At 40.0% G+C, this 18,400-nt stretch overlaps 1 protein-coding gene across 1 annotated transcript in view; it reads left to right on the top strand.

Moving 5' to 3' along the window:
- The first annotated feature begins 5,014 nt into the window (after nt 1-5,014).
- Nucleotides 5,015-18,400, top strand: part of MRPS5 (mitochondrial ribosomal protein S5) — a 1,107,643-nt gene continuing 1,094,257 nt past the window's right edge. Inside the window, exon 1 of the mRNA XM_044057334.1 lies at nt 5,015-5,120. Coding sequence (XP_043913269.1) covers nt 5,072-5,120 — 49 coding nt within the window. The 5' untranslated portion in view covers nt 5,015-5,071. The remainder of the gene's footprint in view (nt 5,121-18,400) is intronic.

The following is an 18,400-nucleotide window of genomic DNA, read 5'->3' as shown; positions in this document are numbered from 1 at the left end:
TGTACACAGACAACCCTCTCCTCCTCCCACATAACACAAATACTTGAGAGATGCAGCTATTTAGCCAAACTGGAGGCTGAGCTCTCTCAACTCAGGACTGGCAAGACCAGACAGGAGGAGAAGGCAACTACACACACCACAAAACCAGCCTCACATAATGCTACCACTCCACTGAATCAAACACATAAACACACAAAGACATACTCGAGGCTCTGAGTAAAATTTACCTAAACAGCAGAGGCCTCCAAAGCAGACACCCAAACAACTGCTACCTCAAGACACCCCACAAGCAACACATAAACCACAAAAGCAGTGTGCAAAGCAGTCACAGCCCTTAAGGCCAAATACAACACCAAACATACTTGTCATAGGTGACTCCATAGTCAGACACACTGGCGTCCCACTCACCAGGCTGAACAAGGAGAGGGTCACAGTAAGCTGCCTATCGGGCGCTAGAATCCGCCACATAACACAAGCACTGGTCACTCCACAGCAAGTACAAATATGACACAGTCATTGTCCATGCTGGTGTGAGCGACCTGAGACGTACCTCCTGGACTGCATGAAAAGAGACATAGAGGGGCTCTGTGATTATGTAGCCCAGGCAGGTATGACCCTAACCCTGAGCAGTATCCTTCCTTCACCAAGAATGATGCCACAATATAGAGACAAGATGATCAGCTTTAACAATTGGCTTAATGTCTGGTGTCATTCAAAGGGATCCAGTGTCTGTCTGCCTGGGATGACATGCTTGACAAGCCACGCTGCTTCGCAAGGGACGGCTTGCACCTGTCACCCTGGGATTCCGGATATTGGCTAAGGCTCTTGCCACCCCATAGTGCCTTTTTAGGCAAGGCTCAAATTTTAAACCTACCACTCTAGAAAACAAAAATGGGAAGAAATTGAGGGTAATGCTGCTCAATGCCAGAAGTCTAAATCTCAAAATGCACGCACTCGAGGCCCTTCTCAGTATGGAGAACATCGATGTCTGTGCTGTAACTGAAACCTGGTTCAAGGCTCCTGAGAGCACCCGGCACTATTAGGTTTTACCTCATATCATGCGTTCTGGCCCCAAAACCCGGACCACTCCACAAAAGGAGGTGTATCCATATTCCTAAAGGATACTCACACCTCCAGGTTGGTGGCAACGCATGAAGCTTGGGAAACCATCCAGGTGCAACTAACAATAGGCAAAACTGCTCTACAAATTGTAGCATGCTACAGGCCACCCTCTCAAACTCAGGAACCCCACACAGCCTTCCTGAAGACACTGGAGGGTATAAATGTATCTCAAACACCATCATATTGGGTGACTTCAACTACCCGAATATAGACTGGGAACATTACTCAAGCCCTAACTTTCTAGCCCAACGGTTCCTGGAGTTCATAAATTCAAATGCCATGGAACAGCTAGTCACTGTTCCCACGAGAGGAGAAAATATACTAGATCTCATTGTCACAAACATGGGGACAAAATGCTCCACACCGAAGTATATCCCTCATTGGTGAGATCTGATCATAAACTAATCTCACTGGAAATCCACATCCGCCCCACCCCAAACAAAAAGACCATAGTGAAGAACTTCTCTAAAGCAAACTTCACACTACTCAAGACTGGTGTGGTATCCTTCAAGGCCCCTGAGTCAGAGGAAACCACAACCCAAGCTGCAGAAGCCCTTACAAATGCCTTCTATGAACACCTCCAGGACTGCATGGATCAGGCAATCCCAAATAAAACCAAGACTCTTTCCACAAAGGGCAAACGTCCAGTCTGGTGGACCCCAGCCATTAACAAACTTTACAATAAGAGGAGAAAGCTATTACATGATAGAACAAAATCCATAATAGGGAAGTCACCCTGATCATTATTAGTAAAAAATACGAGCACTCATAAAATCAACTAAGGCCAATTTTGAGAGAAAAATTGCCATGGATTCAAAGGACAATCATAAGGCCTTTTTCAGCTATGTTAGGAACCTGGGTGGAAACTCACAGATATGCTCAGAATTAGTTCAAAATGATACAAAAGCACTCAACCCACAGACATTGCCAACATACTGGCAGACAGGTTCAGTGCAAACGTCACCGGCCTCTCCCGGCGTAAAGGAGAGATAACTATCCCAGCCGAGTGTAGCCTCCCGGACATCTCAAATGCGCAGGTGAAAGCTGCCTCTCTAAAGCTAAAACACACAGCATCAATGGGACCGGATGGTGTCCCGGCTGTGTGCTTCCTGAGCTAAATGAGGAATTAAACCCACATAAGGCAGCTGTTTAATCTCAGCCTTACCACAGGATGCGTGCCCAAGGAGGCGTCACGGCAACTGTGGTCCCCTCCACAAAGGTGGCGCCTCACGGACCCTGGTAATTACCGCCCCATAAGCAACAAGTCTAGTCTGCAAAGCTATGGAGAGGATCATAATGGAGCTCATAAACAAAGATATAGGGGACTTGCAGACATTGGACCCGACCCAGTTTGGCTTTGTCAAGGGAAGATCATGCCTTTTGAACTTGGTCGACTTCTTGAAATAGTCACCAAGGCCATTGATGATGAGGAAAGGCAGTCCATACAGCCTACCTTGACCTTGCAAAGGCTTTCGACACAATACCCCACTCGGGCATTGTAGAAAAACTACCAGCTTAAATGTAAACCCATATGTCACAAGATGGGTTGCAAACTGGCTTAAGGACAGAACCCACAGGGTTAGAGTTGCTGGCGCTGTGTCAGACTCCAAGCCGGTCACAAGTGGTGTCCCACAGGGCTCGGTCCTTGGCCCCCTATTGTTTGGCATCTACTTCTCAGAAGTACAGGCCAACATGGGAGGACTTTGGCTGACAAAGTTTGCAGATGACTGCAAACTGGGCGCCATAGTGGAAAGTGCATCGGACACGGATATCCTTCAGAAGGGACTCACGGAAACAGATAGCTGGTGCCAGAGCCATGGCCTGAAGTTAAACGCCAAAAAATGTATAGTCATACCCTTGGGGAAAAACAAGGTAACCCCAAGCTACCATATAGGTGGCAATCCACTAAGCACAGAAGAGGTTATCAGGGACCTGGGGACCCAGGTTGACAGTGGCCTTTCTTTTGACACTCACATTGCTAAAGTGGTTAGAAAGACCTTCTACATTGCCCACCTGATCATGAAGGGATTCACATCCAGATCTAGTGAGGTCATTGTTCCCCTGTACTCTTCACTTATCAGACCAAAGAGGTTTTAAACAGAAAAAAATAGAAGGGTTAGAAAATATAAACTACAATGGGAAATTATTTTGTTCCTTGTATCTTATTACACAGGTGAGTTATGACTGGTATAAAAAGCCATGTCTAAAACAATCTTATTTTAAAACTTGCACCTAGAATATACTGCAAGAAGAGTACACATATGCTAAAGTTAACTATGCTTAAAATTAATATAAGTAATGGGGATGAGTTGCTTTATACAACTATCAAAGCTGGGTTGACTGTTTATATTAGGACACATGGATGAGCAGCAGCAAGTGCTTCCTCCACTGTGACTTAAGCCAACATCGTATTTATAATTTCGTACCTTTTACTTTTAAAGAAATGAATGTCCATATGAGACAAGTTGTTCTTGAAAACATGAAATATTAAAAAACAAAACAAACAAAAAAAAACGGACAACATAATATCCATCAGGCATCTCCACTACCACAGGATTGCAAGGCACTTAAAATTGTGTATAGCATGGCAGGAGTTGGAAAGTGTGTAGTCATTTTACTTTATTTTTCACTTTAACCTTATATTTTTTAACTGTTCACAAATAACATAATTATAATAATATTTTAAAAACAAATAAACATTCCAACCACCACGGTTAAATGACAGCCCCATTGAGATATCAAGACAGCACTGCCAAAAGCTATATGAACTACGATGGTGTGTCTTAAAGTAAACAATTGCCAAAACTGTAATAAAAAGCCTCCACGGAATGCAGCTAAGCACCTTACAATATTCAGAAGCAACAGTGACAAGTGTCATTGCAACAAAAATTACAACACATGATGTGGTACATGCTTCAACTGTTCTGATCTAGGGTTACCACCTGTCCCACTTTGCGAGGGACAGTCCCTCTTTGGGCAGTTGTGTCCTGCAAAAAAACTGGAAAAATGGCAAATATTCTGAGATTTTAGGACAAAAATATTTCCTTTATTTTCTTTAATAGTTGCATAAAACAGTTATTTTGTATGTGAAACACCTAAATGTTATAAGCAACTCAAATGCTACAAGAATAAGCTTTTATTCTGGCAAAAAGGGAAGTTCTGTCCTTTGTACTTGCCGTGGGTATGTTTTGCCCTGCAAAATCTGATGTTTCTACAAAAAACGTCCCACTTTGGGCATTTGAAAAGGTGGCAACTCTATTCTGATCTGAACATAGCAATAAGATTTTTGTTTCAGATTCAGACCTACTCTTTCTAGGGTTATTTATTTATTAACATAAAGCTATATATAAACGTTTAAGCTTAAAACGTAATTAAATAATTGAAACCGATACAAAAATACACTATCATTAACTATAAGTAGTCTACCATATGACGTTATTTTCTGAAAATAATAATGGCTTCATCCGCTATGATTTCTAATGCTCACAAATTCTGATGTGATATCAGAACACGATTAAACTTTTCTAATGCCAAAGGTTCACCAACTTGAGCACCATAACTCAGTCTTTAAAGATGACTGATACACACAGGAGGGTTGGATGATTAAAAATGCCACTCTAGTGCTTTACGTTTTACCACGGTATCATGATCAGCATTAATACTAAAAGCTGAAGTTATATTTGTTGCCCCTTAAAATTGCTAATATATATCAAAATACACACACACGTTCACAAACCACACACTCTCGGCATATTGTTTTGTCTAATATGAAACTCATAAACAGAAAGAGAAAGTCGAAATGATTGGTTTCTACGTAGTCACTACATATTTACTTAACATAGCATTAGTTATGTGAAACTGAACTACATTGTAGATCAGTTTGTAGACCTCCAATCAGGCAGTACGTAGGCGTTCCCATAATACGGGAACCTGGTTTGTTCATACGGTCATGGCGTCTTCAAGGCTGTTATTTAATGTCCTTCGGACAGCATGGAGAGGTGAAGTGTTATAATGTGTTAGAACTTTTAAGCCTTTACAGCACTAAAGTGCATAAACATAGATAAAGTGTTCTTTGCTGTATTGTTTTCAATGTTTAGCTGCTGAAAGAATTGTTATGCTCTACAGCTGATTTGGAAATACTGAAAGGAGTGACAATGTGTGTAATATTTTGTAATTAACAGCGTGTATTTAAACCGCTTCGTGACTTTTTACGTCATACTCACTAATGACATATGTTTGTAGTTGGACTATTAAGTCCACTTTGTAGGAATGCATACTTTAGTCTGTGTGTATCATTTTAAGAGGTCTTAATTAACTAACGTCTACCACTCTTTGTATCTGGCATGCAGCTTTTCTGCAAACTAAGTATTTGTATTGTGCAGTAATTAGTTTTTGCACATATATTTTTCCCTTAAGGTCGACAGGTCCCTGTTTCAGTTAATTAAGAATATAATTCTCGGATGTTAGAAAGCTTTCTTAATTTACTTTAAAATGAGGAGAAAGATGGGTTCGTATACTCTGCAAATGGAAGATAAATGATAGACTTGAGAGTTCTGCCCTTGTCATCTTCACACAATCTGAAAAATCTGTGCACTAGTACAGATATTAACATTGTTGCCTCACAGCTGCAGTTCGGATCCTGACTGGAATACAATTTGTGTAAGTAAAGTCTGCATCTGATGTTTGAGTGGGATTTCATTGGATGCACTGGCTTCTTTTAGGCTAATGTGAAGGATACTGTAGGTGAGCTGGCAGTCCTTCAGATTGTCTATAGTTGCGACGTGTGTGAGTATATATTCATGTGCTACTACTGCTATCTTATCCGGCATTAATTTCCTTGCCTTGTGCTTACTGGTTGTCAGGACTGAGTCTGTTTCCCCTGCAGCACTGAAGTTGGTAAAGAGAGTTCGTTCTAAGTATGAATTAATAAAAATAAGAGTTGGTAAAAAACATTATTTTGTGTGTGTATATATATTTCTAGTTATGTCTGTTGACTTTGTGTTGAAACTGAAGCACAGCATCAGTAAAATTATTGTTTTGCTTCCTCCTCACCTCTACATCTTGCCTTTCCCTTTGATATGTTTGCTCCCTCTGTCTTGGCTGATCTTTGTTATTGCTGTTGGGGTTGAAATCTGAATGGTGCTGTATAAAGTCATTGTGGACATTTGAACTTTTTACTATATTTTCCTTGTTCTGCCTATATATTTTTACTGAGGAGCATTTCAGTGGTTGCATTGGAGCCATGCAGTATGTAGTCATGAATGCTTTGTCTAACACCACCAAACTACCCTCACATGCTTCTTACCTTTTCTACTGTCTGAAAAATGTACCTTGGATGCCGATACAATTCCCTGTTAATATGGAATCAATTGCTGTAGACCCTCAGATTTCTCTCCTGAGGAAGCCAAGCAGACAGGCGATATAACTGGATATGTTGACCATCTACTCCCCCTGCTAAGGTGACCACCTTGCAAAACTTCTCTAAAGCTGGTTTTGGGCTCCTAAACAGAGGTGGCTAACTTCTTGATACTCATGCCAATGGAAAGTAGCTGCATGAGTGTGGAGTCGTACACCAATGCACTGTACGAGCATGTACACAAATGCATGGACCTTGCCATACCAAGTAGAACTAAGATGCTCTCCTCCAAAAAAGGAATCCAATCTGATGGTCCCCAACCATCAATAAACTCTACAACAAAAGGAAGAATTGTTGCAAAAAAAAAAAAAAACAGTCACAAGACCGGAAAACCTCCCTTATCAGTCTCAACAAAAAGCTTGAGATCCCTTATCAAATTCTCTAAAGCCAGCTATGAAGGCAGAATTGCGGCTGATGCCAAAATCAACTACAAAGCCTTCTATAGCTATATCCGAAACCTCAAAGGCAATACCCAGATTTGCTCTGACTTATTGCACAATGGCACCTCCTATACTGAGCCAATAGATATAGCCAACGTACTGGCCGACAGATTAAGTGCCAACTTTACCCTCCCCCAAGGGCCCTATCACAATACCAGAAGAAAGCCTGGTACCCACCATTTCTGTGGCACAGGTAAAAGCTGCATTGTCCAAAGCCAAGAATACAGTGTCCATGGGACCTGATAATATCCCTGGCTGTGTCCTACATGAGCTACAAAACGAATTGGCACCACATTTGTGTGCCCTGTTCAATCACAGCCTTACCTCAGGTTATGTCCCTAATGAATAGCGCACTACTACAGTCATCCCGCTCCCTAAAGGGGGAGCAACTACAGACCCTGGGAACTATCGCCCCATTAGCCTAACTAGTCTGGTATTCAAAGCTATGGAGCACATCATCATAGACCTGCTTAACAAAGATATAGGCAATCTCCAAACTCTTGACTCCACACAGTTTGGCTTTGTCAAGGGGAGATCTTGCCTGCTGAACTTGGTTGACTTCTTCAAGGCAGTCACTAAGGCTGTGGATGAGGGTAAGGCAGTGCATACAGCCTACCTTGACCTGGCCAAGGTCTTTGATACCATTCCCCACTCAGATATTATTGATGAACTCACCAAACTAGGCATCGGTCCTTGCATCACTAGGTGGGTTGCAAATTGGCTCACAGACAATACCCACATTGTGTGTGAATTACGGATTCCAAATCAGACTGTCAATCAGTCTAAAGTGGAGTCCGACAGGGTTCGGTCTTGGGCCCTCTCCTGTTTGGCATGTACTTCTTAGAAGTCCGGGTCAACACAGAAGGGCTCTGGCTGACCAAGTTCACTGATGACTGAAAGCTAGGAGTCATTATCAACTCCCCAAGTGATGCAGACATCCGACAAAAGGGCCTCTCTGAGACCAGTAACTGGTGTCGGAACCATGGCCTGAAGCTTAACGCCAAAAAATTCGTTATCACCTTTTGAAAAAAAATAATTTCCCATGAATTACCACGTTGATGGGAGCCCACTGAACACTGAAGGGGCCATAAGAGTTCTGGGCACCCAGGTCGACAATGAACTCACCTTTGACCACCACATTGCCACTGTGGTCAGAAAGTCCTTATACGTGGCACATGTTATAACCAAAGGTTTCGCATCCAGGAAGAAAGAGGTCATCATCCCTCATTAGACCAGTCATTAAATATAACGCCCCGTTTGCCATGTACCTGACCAGACACCTGCAACAGCTGGAGAGGCCACAAAAGTACCTCACAACAAAAATATTCTAGGCCTTAAACACATGTCCTACATGGACAGACTGAAGAAACTTCAGCTTTTCTCAGCTTCTTGATTAGAGGTGATCTCTGCTTGATTTACAAAGCCATGTCCGACCCAGCCCTACTTGAAATGCTACACCAATAGAAATCCCAATCCCCCGCTCCAGAGATCACAGCCTCATCACCACAATTAACAGAACATGCTGGAGGAACAGGTTCATCTCCCAAAGACTGCCCATATTCTGGAGTAAGCTTCCCTTTCATGTCAAGCAGAGCACCTCGCTGGCCCTCTTCAAGAGAAATCTTGACAAGTGGATGGGTAACAGAAAGTTCACTCCAGAGATCATTCCAGTTGCCCTACTGGATATGGAGAAAGTTCACTCCAGAGATCATTCCAGTTGCCCTACTGGATATGGACACTGTAAACTAACATCGGGTGGCACAGTGCCTGGGCATTTTTTTTTTTTTGGACTAGGCTTGTAAAGGCTCCAGGGCCATTAGTCTAGTATACACCTATGAATATGTTTTTTTTTCCCCTTGGGGGGGGGCTGCATAAAAATGACTCTAAATTCCATAAGGTTTTTCTTTTTTCCTTTCTCATTCTAGAAGTTTGGACTGTTTGCAGTGCATGTACAACATAAACTAAATACAAATAGAATGGTATGTCCTGTGTCTGGTGTATTAGTGATGGCTCTTAATATTATAACATCATGATTGGAGGACTTTTCAGTGAAAGTCTTAATGGTTTTTGTCTTGGTGAAGTTAGTTTTATTTTATTATGGGCATATGTACAGAGATGAACACACACGTGCACATATGAGTAAACGCACTAAGATGTGTATATTTGTGCATATATTTCCAGGTGTATTTGTGTATGTAGGATCCATGCAAACTTACTGGAAAGCATTACATTGAAGGTGTCAATACTGAGTGTGGAATGTTTAGATGTCAAAATGCTAAAATGTTGAAATCAAAATATTTACTCTGTTGAATGTTTAGACAGCTGGACTTGCTTACCCTGCAGGACCCATGTTAGCACTTATTTCCAAGTTTCACTAACTGGCATGATATGATTTGTTGACCAGCTGTGTATCTGCACAATGTACAGTACATTTATGCTATTGTTAGGTAATTTAAAACATTGTAAAGTTTTTCCACTTTCAGGATTTGCATTCAATAAGTTGTCAGTTAACCTATATGTGTGTATACAGATAATGTAAAAACTTGTCAGGAATGTTTTTGTATGAAGTTTTTGAAAGATTTTTATAAGGTGAAAATTATTCCAAATCTTGGAAGTTGAAATACAGTAATCTGTTATTTTTTTAAATGTTCCCTGCAGTGTTGTTGGTTCCCTGAGTTGCATTTTAGGCATAGATTTTCAAGTACAACTTGATCAGACTTTGCCTTATTGTCTACTGGGTCACTTACAAGAAACAGAAAATAACAGTTCTTTAAACTTTTTTGAGTGAGTGATTTCCAAGTTCTGTGGCTTTTGTACTACTGATGTGTTGTATTTTTCTGAGTTGTTTTGGATGGCTAGTTTGAAGGTTGCAGAATGCATTCTTGCATTAAATAATGGATTGGAAAAGTGAGGTATCAGGTGGTACAGTGGTATCACCATAGAATTAAGTGGATTACAGACTACTTTCCTAACTTTGGTTGTTGCACTTTCTTCAGAGTTTCATAGAAAATACAAGTTAACTGGCCAGGAAGCCATTAACACCTTGCCAGTACCCACTCTAGGTCTGAGCTTTCTTTTCAAGGAGGGACAGTCCAGTCGTACCAGGGGTGAATTTAAGTTGCTGTATGTCACTTTCTTTAGACCTTTAGTGATGGTGTCTCCCAACCTAATTCAAGTGTAACTTGGGGAACTGAAATTTCACCCCTGGTTTGACACTTGTCTCCAACAGACATAGGTAGCCTGTAAATGATTACTTTCCCAGGTGCCTTCTTATACTACCCAGCGTGCCAAAAGTTGTCAGAAACAACATTATGAACAAAGCTCTCCAACTTAAACAAAACCACATTCTCCCATTGTGCCAGAAACATATTGGCGTAGCTATTGGCACACGACGTGCCCATAGCTACGCCATGTCTGTGGACAAAGAACTCTTCTTTAAACATAAAAACATTATTTTCTAACACAATTTCCAATAAAAAGCAAATCAACTCAATTTTAGATAAATCATAATCACTATATGATTTCAAATAATTAAAAATATAACAAAGCCCCAAATCATTAGGAATCATTATGAAGAGAGACTGAATGTCCAACGTTACAAAAACCAAGTCCTCTATGTTCTCTAAACTCTGAATACACTCATACAAATCTACAAGGAATTGTTTGGAATCCTGTAATACCATTCTATTTAAATTAAGAATAGGTCTCAGATGTTTCTTTATAAAGATAGATAAGGGTTCTGTAACCCACCCAGCTCCAAAAACAATTGGACACATCGGAGGATCTATTAACTTTATGGATCTTAGGAAGTCCCTGAATAACAGGGATCAAAGGATCCTGTACATTCAAGAGCCTAAAAGTCTCATCTGAAATCAACCCTTCCTTAAAAATGTCCTGTACTGATTGTCTAACAATATCCAATACAGCATGAACCTCACCTATGCCTACTTTATGATAGAAACAAACTTCACTCAACATCTCCTTCATACTCTTCTCATAAAGAATACTATCCCATAACAACAACTGAACCCCCCCTTATCGGCAGGTCAAATACTAACATCCTTATTCTCCTTGAGTTTCTCAAAGCTTGTCTTTCTTTAAAAGTAAGATTAAACTTCATTCCCCGTCGGTGCTTCCCTGCATATTTATTATAGTATTCGTGTATACTGTCCTCTGTAAGCTTACAATAAGCCTCAACTAGAGGGTGATTAACCGGGATATACGTACTCAATGGCTTAAACTCCGGAACGTGTATTACATCATGATTACTCTCGGTAACCGAGGAGTTATGACCATAATGAAAACGCAACATCAAATTCCTGCAAAACAACTTCAAATCCAATATTGTATCGGTTAGCTTACTATTCTGTGAAGGAATAAAGGTCATACCCTTATGCAACACATTAACTCTTCTTGATCCAAGCAATACGAGGAAATATTAACAATCAGCGAGTTGACATTTTCCCCCACATCTTCTTTAGAGACTGATTCTGATTGTGCTGCTCTGACAATTTCCTCTTCTGGCGGCCTCGGATCATCGACCGACTCCTTCTCCCAAACTGGTCTGTACGGATAGGTAAAGAAAAAGGGAGATCACTAGAGGAAACGCCAGAGGAAACACTATCGCTGGTAAACCCACCTTTAGACTGAACACCATTACTTCTAACTTTCAGTCTGACAACACTCTCTGAGTCTGATTTATTACTAATAATAACCTTAGGGAACAAATTATGGTCCACCAAACTATCAATCATTTTCTTACATCCAGCATCACTAGACACAGTATTACAGGAAATATTTAAAGATGGCACACTGGTTTTGGGCAAATTTGAAACACAGTCATTAACGGAAGTGGTACTCTCATCACACACTATAGCAGAACCATTCTGTACTCCATTAAGAGTTCATCTGATCTGGTCTGATATTATCAGACAACACACATTCAGTCACAGCTAATGTAGTTTTAGATATATCAATTACAGGTTCACATACAGTTTTATTAACTTTATTAACTTTAGAATTCGTCAAAGCCACCTCTGGCCTTGACCAAACAAACACTTGACCAGTTCTAAAATCATTAAAGTCCCTCAATACTTTCGACTTCTTCTGTTGTAACAGTTTTCTTTCAAAGACAGCTACACCATCCAGAACACTCTCTAGCATAGGATATAATAAGTCACTAGAGAAATTGTCAAACAAGAAGTCCTGTTTAAGCTTCAAATCATTTCTCAATCTGTCCTCTTCAGGAGCAAAAAAGTCATTTAACAAACGCATATAACTGGCGCTCGCCTCTAAATTCAAGCGCTGCCATTTACTTAAAAGTTCCGGATACTGGTTCCCTTGTGTTGGCATATTTAATACGCGAAGCCCTCGAGGGACAATGTTCTTTTCTAAAAAATGTTCAAAATGTTGCCTTTGTAGCTGGAGTTTCTTTAATTTAAAAAAATCATGCTCCACAACCTCCATATGTCGCTGAAGGTCCTCCCGCAAATGAGTCGCCTCAATGACATCACTAGGTACTGCATCATTGGTATCCATAGAGGCAAAAAGCTTCCCATCTCTCTCCAAATACTTGGAGAAACATTGCGATAACTTCACATTAGATCTGCCATTTCTGGCCGGATCATAGTCCAACTCAATAGTATCAGCAGCAATCTCCGCCATGTTTCCGTGGGTATTGTTAAAAATAAAGAAATAATAAAACCAACATATAACAAAAATCCACAGAATGAACGTTCAACCAGCGCAATAAATAAAAATCAATAATCCAAAAAATAACTGGAAGAACGAACAAGGCAGCATCCACGACTCACTGTAAATCGTTTATTGATATAAAAGAGGTAAGCGCTTTCACATATAAATGCTTCATCAGACCTATACATACAAAAACACTGAGACCTAATATATAGTGCTGAAAAATTCAAATAAACCAATCACATTCCGTTCTTAATTAAAACCAACTCAACATCACAATCTAAAACTTCAAAAATATTCGAGCACATATTTAAAAATGCATATCAAAAAGATATATATAAAAAATGTATATGTAAACACAACACATATAAAGTAAATGTGAAAAAATCTAAAACAAGAAGTCTTATAATTATTGTACTTATTTTTATTTTTATTTTGGTACCCTTCGTTTCTTCAAATAGGGCTTGATAGATGCTCTCTCATTAAGCCCAGAGCCTCTATTGGCTCTCAAAATGACCATCCAATTGTTCTCTTTAAACTCAGTGTGATTACGTATATCCCCCATACGTGAGCTAGGAGAAATATTGTCAATTACTCTAAAGTTGAATTGATATAAAACACCATGCTCACTAACATGTTTCGAAAGGGCATTAGTAACAGTGCCCTTCCTGATACTATATACATGTTCCCTAATTCTATCCCGTAGGCAAAGATTAGTCTTGCCCACGTAGAAAGAACTACAGAAATTAATGAGAGAGCATCTATCAAGCCCTATTTGAAGAAACAAAGGGTACCAAAATAAAAATATGTACAATAATTATAAGATTTCTTGTTTTAGATTTTTTCATATTTACTTTTATATGTGTTGTGTTTACATATATATTTTTATATATATCTTTTTGATATGCATTTTTAAATATGTGCTTGAATATTTTTGAAGTTTTAGATTGTGATGTCTTTTTAAGATGTTGAGTTGGATTTAATTAAGAACGGAATGTGATTGGTTTATTTGAATTTTTCAGTACTATATATTAGGTTTCAGTGTTCTTGTATGTATAGGTCTGATGAAGCATTTATGTGTGAAAGCGCTTACCTCTTTTATATCAATAAACGATTTACAGTGAGTCATGGATGCTGCCTTGTTCGTTCTTCCAGTTATTTTTTGGATTATTGATTTTTATTTATTGCTCTGGTCGAATGTTCATTCTGTGGATTTTTGTTATATGTTGGTTTTATTACAAACTTTAACTTTGTTTTGTCTGATTGGCACTGTAGATTTCCCCTTTGATATGTGGGGAAAATTATATAAAATTGTAAAATTGTATCCCCCTCAAGGTCTTAATCAAGAAATTAATATCTATATTATTTCTAAATAATATGTATTTTTAGTGCATAGTAGTATTTCATTAAAAGTTTTTAGGAGTAATTTTATGTAATATAAATGTTATTTATTTGGTTGAATATCTAATGGGGATTTTGCCTGTATAAAAGCAGTTAATGAAATTTTAATGTCGTGTCCTGTGAAGGTGAAAGCTTGGGTATCGGATTAGTATTAAAGGTTATTGCTTGGAATTTTCTTTCTTTTTTTGTATTGTGGCTTTATTTACAGATGTGCTTTTACGTGATTTCAGATGATTCAGATATGGCTGTTCTAGTATATTTAGAACTCCTAACAGGCAGGACAAATTTGTATTTACTGATATTCTTTGTGAAAGGGAAAAGAAACTGGCAGTGAATGATCCTTGGTTAACGACGAGTGGTGGTGACTCGTGTGGTAAATTTTGAATGGTTGAAGAAATTGATGGCGAAAGAGGCACCTTTATTTTATGATACTAAACTTTTGGAAAAGTATATCAGCTCAGACATTAGACCGAGGGTGTGAAGCCTGCCAGCCCAGCTAGCTGGAATTTTCTAAATAATTCTGTCATTTGGGAATAGTAATGTATTACAGTAGAACTGGTCACCCTTTGGGAAGGGCATTATCGTAGCTGATAAGTAAGGGTGGTTGGTTCATAGGTTCATAGGTAGGTACTAGGCTATCAGGCCTGGGGCCTATATAAGCCTAGCCAAAAAGGTTCCCTGGCTTTCGCCATGCAAGACAGTGATTACTACCTGTCTTGGCCTGTCCTTTTTTTGGCTACTTTTCCTTCAGTAACATCCTGCCTTGAGCCTGGCTTAATGATATTGTAGGAATATTTCTATGTCCTGAAGATTCTACACTGCTTTTTTTTTTTGTTTTTGTCAGTCCTGGTAGTAGAGCATACGCTGGAAGTGGGCAATTATCTTAATGCATGATATGTAAAATACAGTCTTTATTAGTATTATCTTGGTGAGGTTTGTAAAAACAGGGTCCACCTTGTGATGCTATGTACCATGAATCCACTTCCAACAGTACAACGATACTGCTGTCAGTTTGGTTGCTGATTTCATCTCTCCCTTCAGACCTCCCATATCCAGCTCTATGGGTGAACAGATAATATCTTAGATGATGTGTATATCAGAAAGATTAAAGTACTGCATCTAATTTTGGAGCTGCTATAGGGATATGGTTGCAAAGATGTTAGTAAAGGTAGGGAGGTAACCTTCTGTGACATCCTCTCTTTGAAGATAAAAGGGGGACTTGGTGTAATAAGGGTTTAGTCCTCTTTATGTTTTTGAAGTAAATAGGGAAGGAAAGTTCAGTTGTGTAAGTTGAACTGACCATAACAGTAGATGTTTGAATGACCACTGCTGCGGTAGCCTTAGCTATATGGTTAATATCCAGCTGAGGATATAACAGCCAGCAAGCTTCCAAAGCTTCAGAGCACCTTACACGCACCCAAACTGTCCAGTAGTTCAAGCGAAGCTAACTAAAATACAAATTTGGACATGAAGCCTTTCAGATCTTTCCTGCCCGTAGAAAGAGAGAGGCTGAGCCCTGAAAGGGCAAGGCTTGGAATAACACACAAAATAAATGTCCACACCCTGGCATAAAAAAAGAATTAAATAAGGGGGATGGAGGGACTGACTAATGCAGCAATGATGATTCGAACATCTACTGTTATGGTAAGTTCAACTTGCACAACTGCACTGTGTTCTTCATATTGATCACTGCTGCAGTACCTTTAGCTGTATAGGTAGATTACCATAGCTAACTGCATTTGGGAGGTGGGAGGAGAAGGGTCCAGGTGCCCCTTGAGGGTGGGCCAAGCAAAGCATGATCTAGACCTAGAGAAGGAATCCAGCTTTTAGTGCCTTATAAAAGTAGTACAGAGGACCAAGTAGCAGCTTCTAGAATCCAACCCTTTCCATATAAAAAACAAGGTCCTTGTAGAGTGGGTCTTGACCGTGACTGGTTTAAATTTGTCATAGCGAGTATAACAAAAAAATGGCCTTAGACAACCATTTAGAAATAGTCTGCTTTGACACTGGTTGATCCTTCCCTTTATCTTCATCAGATCAATTTCTCATTTCTTGTGATCTGAAATATTTAGTTCTCTCAAGATGGTACCTTAGTTGTCTGTGGTACTGAGTATCCTTTCACCCTCGTCTTTAGGTTCAGGAAAGAAAAATGGGGAGATAGACAGTTTGACTTAAAGTAAAACTGGATACCACTTCAGGCATAAAAGAAGGATTAGTTCTCAAAGAAACCCCATCCTTGTGGAAAATGAGGTAGGGTTGACTCACCATAAGAGCTTGCGACCCTGTTACTCTTCTTGTAGAGGTTGGAGCAATTGGTAAAACTGTTTTCCCTGTTAAGAACCTCAAGTCAGCCTGATTTTCAGCTGGTACAAATGGAGCAAGTGTTAGTTTCTCTAACACAAAATTAAAATCCCAAGGATGGGCCACTGGTTTACTTGGAGGCCTCTAAGGCGAAATCACTTTCAGTAACAGTTTGACTTGCAATGGCCTTGAAAGAGGAGGATCCACAGGCAGACATGCTGAAATGGCCAATAGATGAACCTTGATAGAAGAATAAGAAAGGCCATAGGATATTAACTCGCACAAATATTGTAAAACCAGAGAACATCTAGCCTGGAATGGGTGCTGTTATTGTATGCACCAACTAGAACACCTTTTCAGTTTGATAATATGTAATTTTCTAGTAGCAGGCTTTCTTGCTTCCATTAGTACCTTCTGCATGTCCTCAGAAATCGGGTGCCTAAAAGGAATTAAGACCCTGTCATCCAAGCAGTCATTTTTGGATGATTGATTTCTGGGTGAATCAAGCACCCCTGTTCTTCTGTGAGTAGATCCGTTCTCTGAGGAAGCTTGTGTTAATTGCTTCTGGCCATTTCCAAAAGAAGGGAAAACCACAGTGATCTTTGGGGGGGGGGGGTTCCTTCTGAATCTTCAGAAGTACCCTGGATATTAGTGGAAAGGGATACAGGAACTTTCCTGTCCAAAGAAAAGGCATCTGAATTCCAGGCTTTCACACATGGAATCCTGGAACAGAATTTTTTCAGTAGATTGTTCGGAGGGGAGGTAAGGAGGTCTACTTGAGGAACTCCACATAGATGTCTAATCTTGGAAGACCCACATATCTAGTTTGTATTTGTGACGGTCTGCCCTGGTCTTGCTCAGTTTGTCTGCCATGCAATTTTGCTCTGACAATGTAGGATAGCTGTAAAGTGAGATTGTGTGGTGAAGCTGTGTGCCAAGCTAACATGGTTAGTCTGTAAAGAGGGCACAACTTGGTACCCCTTGCTTGCTGTGCCACATCAGTGCGACATTGTCTGTAACCACTTGAAGAGTTCCCAGGGACAAAGATGGTTTACAGAAATGAGTGCCGTGATCAGGGCAAACATCTTGATATTTACATACTTGTGTCTGTCCTTGGTCTCCCACTCCCCTTGCACTTTTATCTCTACTGAAACTACTCCATAAACAAAGTTTGAAGCATCTGTCATGACTGACTGCTTTGGAGCAGGGAGAGAGAAGGGGGAGATCTTGATTTAAGGATATCTGTTATCTTCATCAAGTGATTTTCTCTTCTGACAAATCCCAGTGCTGGGATCTGAAAAAATAAAGGGCGTTGATGCTCCGACCAAAAAGATGTCAGATACCACTGTGTCTTTTCTCATGTGTAATCTTGCCAGGGGTATCATGGGAATCCTAGATGCCATGAGAGACAAATCCTGAGGTATTCCCTTTGAAACTGTCAGGCTCATATGTTAAAGTTTATTCTGACACTGTGAAAGTATCAGGAATATTTTATCTACAGTTTCTTCTCATGAAGAAAAGTCTGCTTTAAATAACTTAGTTTCTTCTACTGCACAGCTCGCTACTCTTTGTTTGCAGTGCGTGCATGACTTTGTTGATACTTCTTCCAGGGTTATGACCACTGGTATGGCTTTAAGGAAAAATGAAATTTTAAATTCTCCCTTGGAGAGATTTTGTATTTGGCCTCTCTGCTACAGAAGTGATTAAAAAGTGTGATGAAAAGGGGCATGCTGATCCAAGGAACCTCTAAGATTTGTAGCCCTCCTCTTCCATATTGTCCAATGGATTTTCTTTCACCTCACCCAATTTCATTAAGAAGTAGTAGCAAGGGGGTTCCAAAAATAAGTCCAAAACCTTCCAAAACCAAGGACACTCTGTCTGACTATTCAAGGGCGGCCCGATGTCTGGCCATTATTCCAAAGCCTTTAGGTTGCTTTACAGTATGCCATACGTCTCTTGTATGACCTTCGTGTAGCATAGGGCATAAAGGTGCCATCCTAATGTACCATTCTCGGAACTTCTTTGC

The sequence above is a fragment of the Protopterus annectens genome, chromosome 1.part2, assembly GCF_019279795.1.
Source record: "Protopterus annectens isolate FY-2018-M chromosome 1.part2, PAN1.0, whole genome shotgun sequence".
Lineage (NCBI taxonomy): Eukaryota > Metazoa > Chordata > Ceratodontiformes > Protopteridae > Protopterus > Protopterus annectens.
Note: the sequence above shows the minus strand (reverse complement) of the source record. Positions and strands in the feature narration are given on the sequence as shown.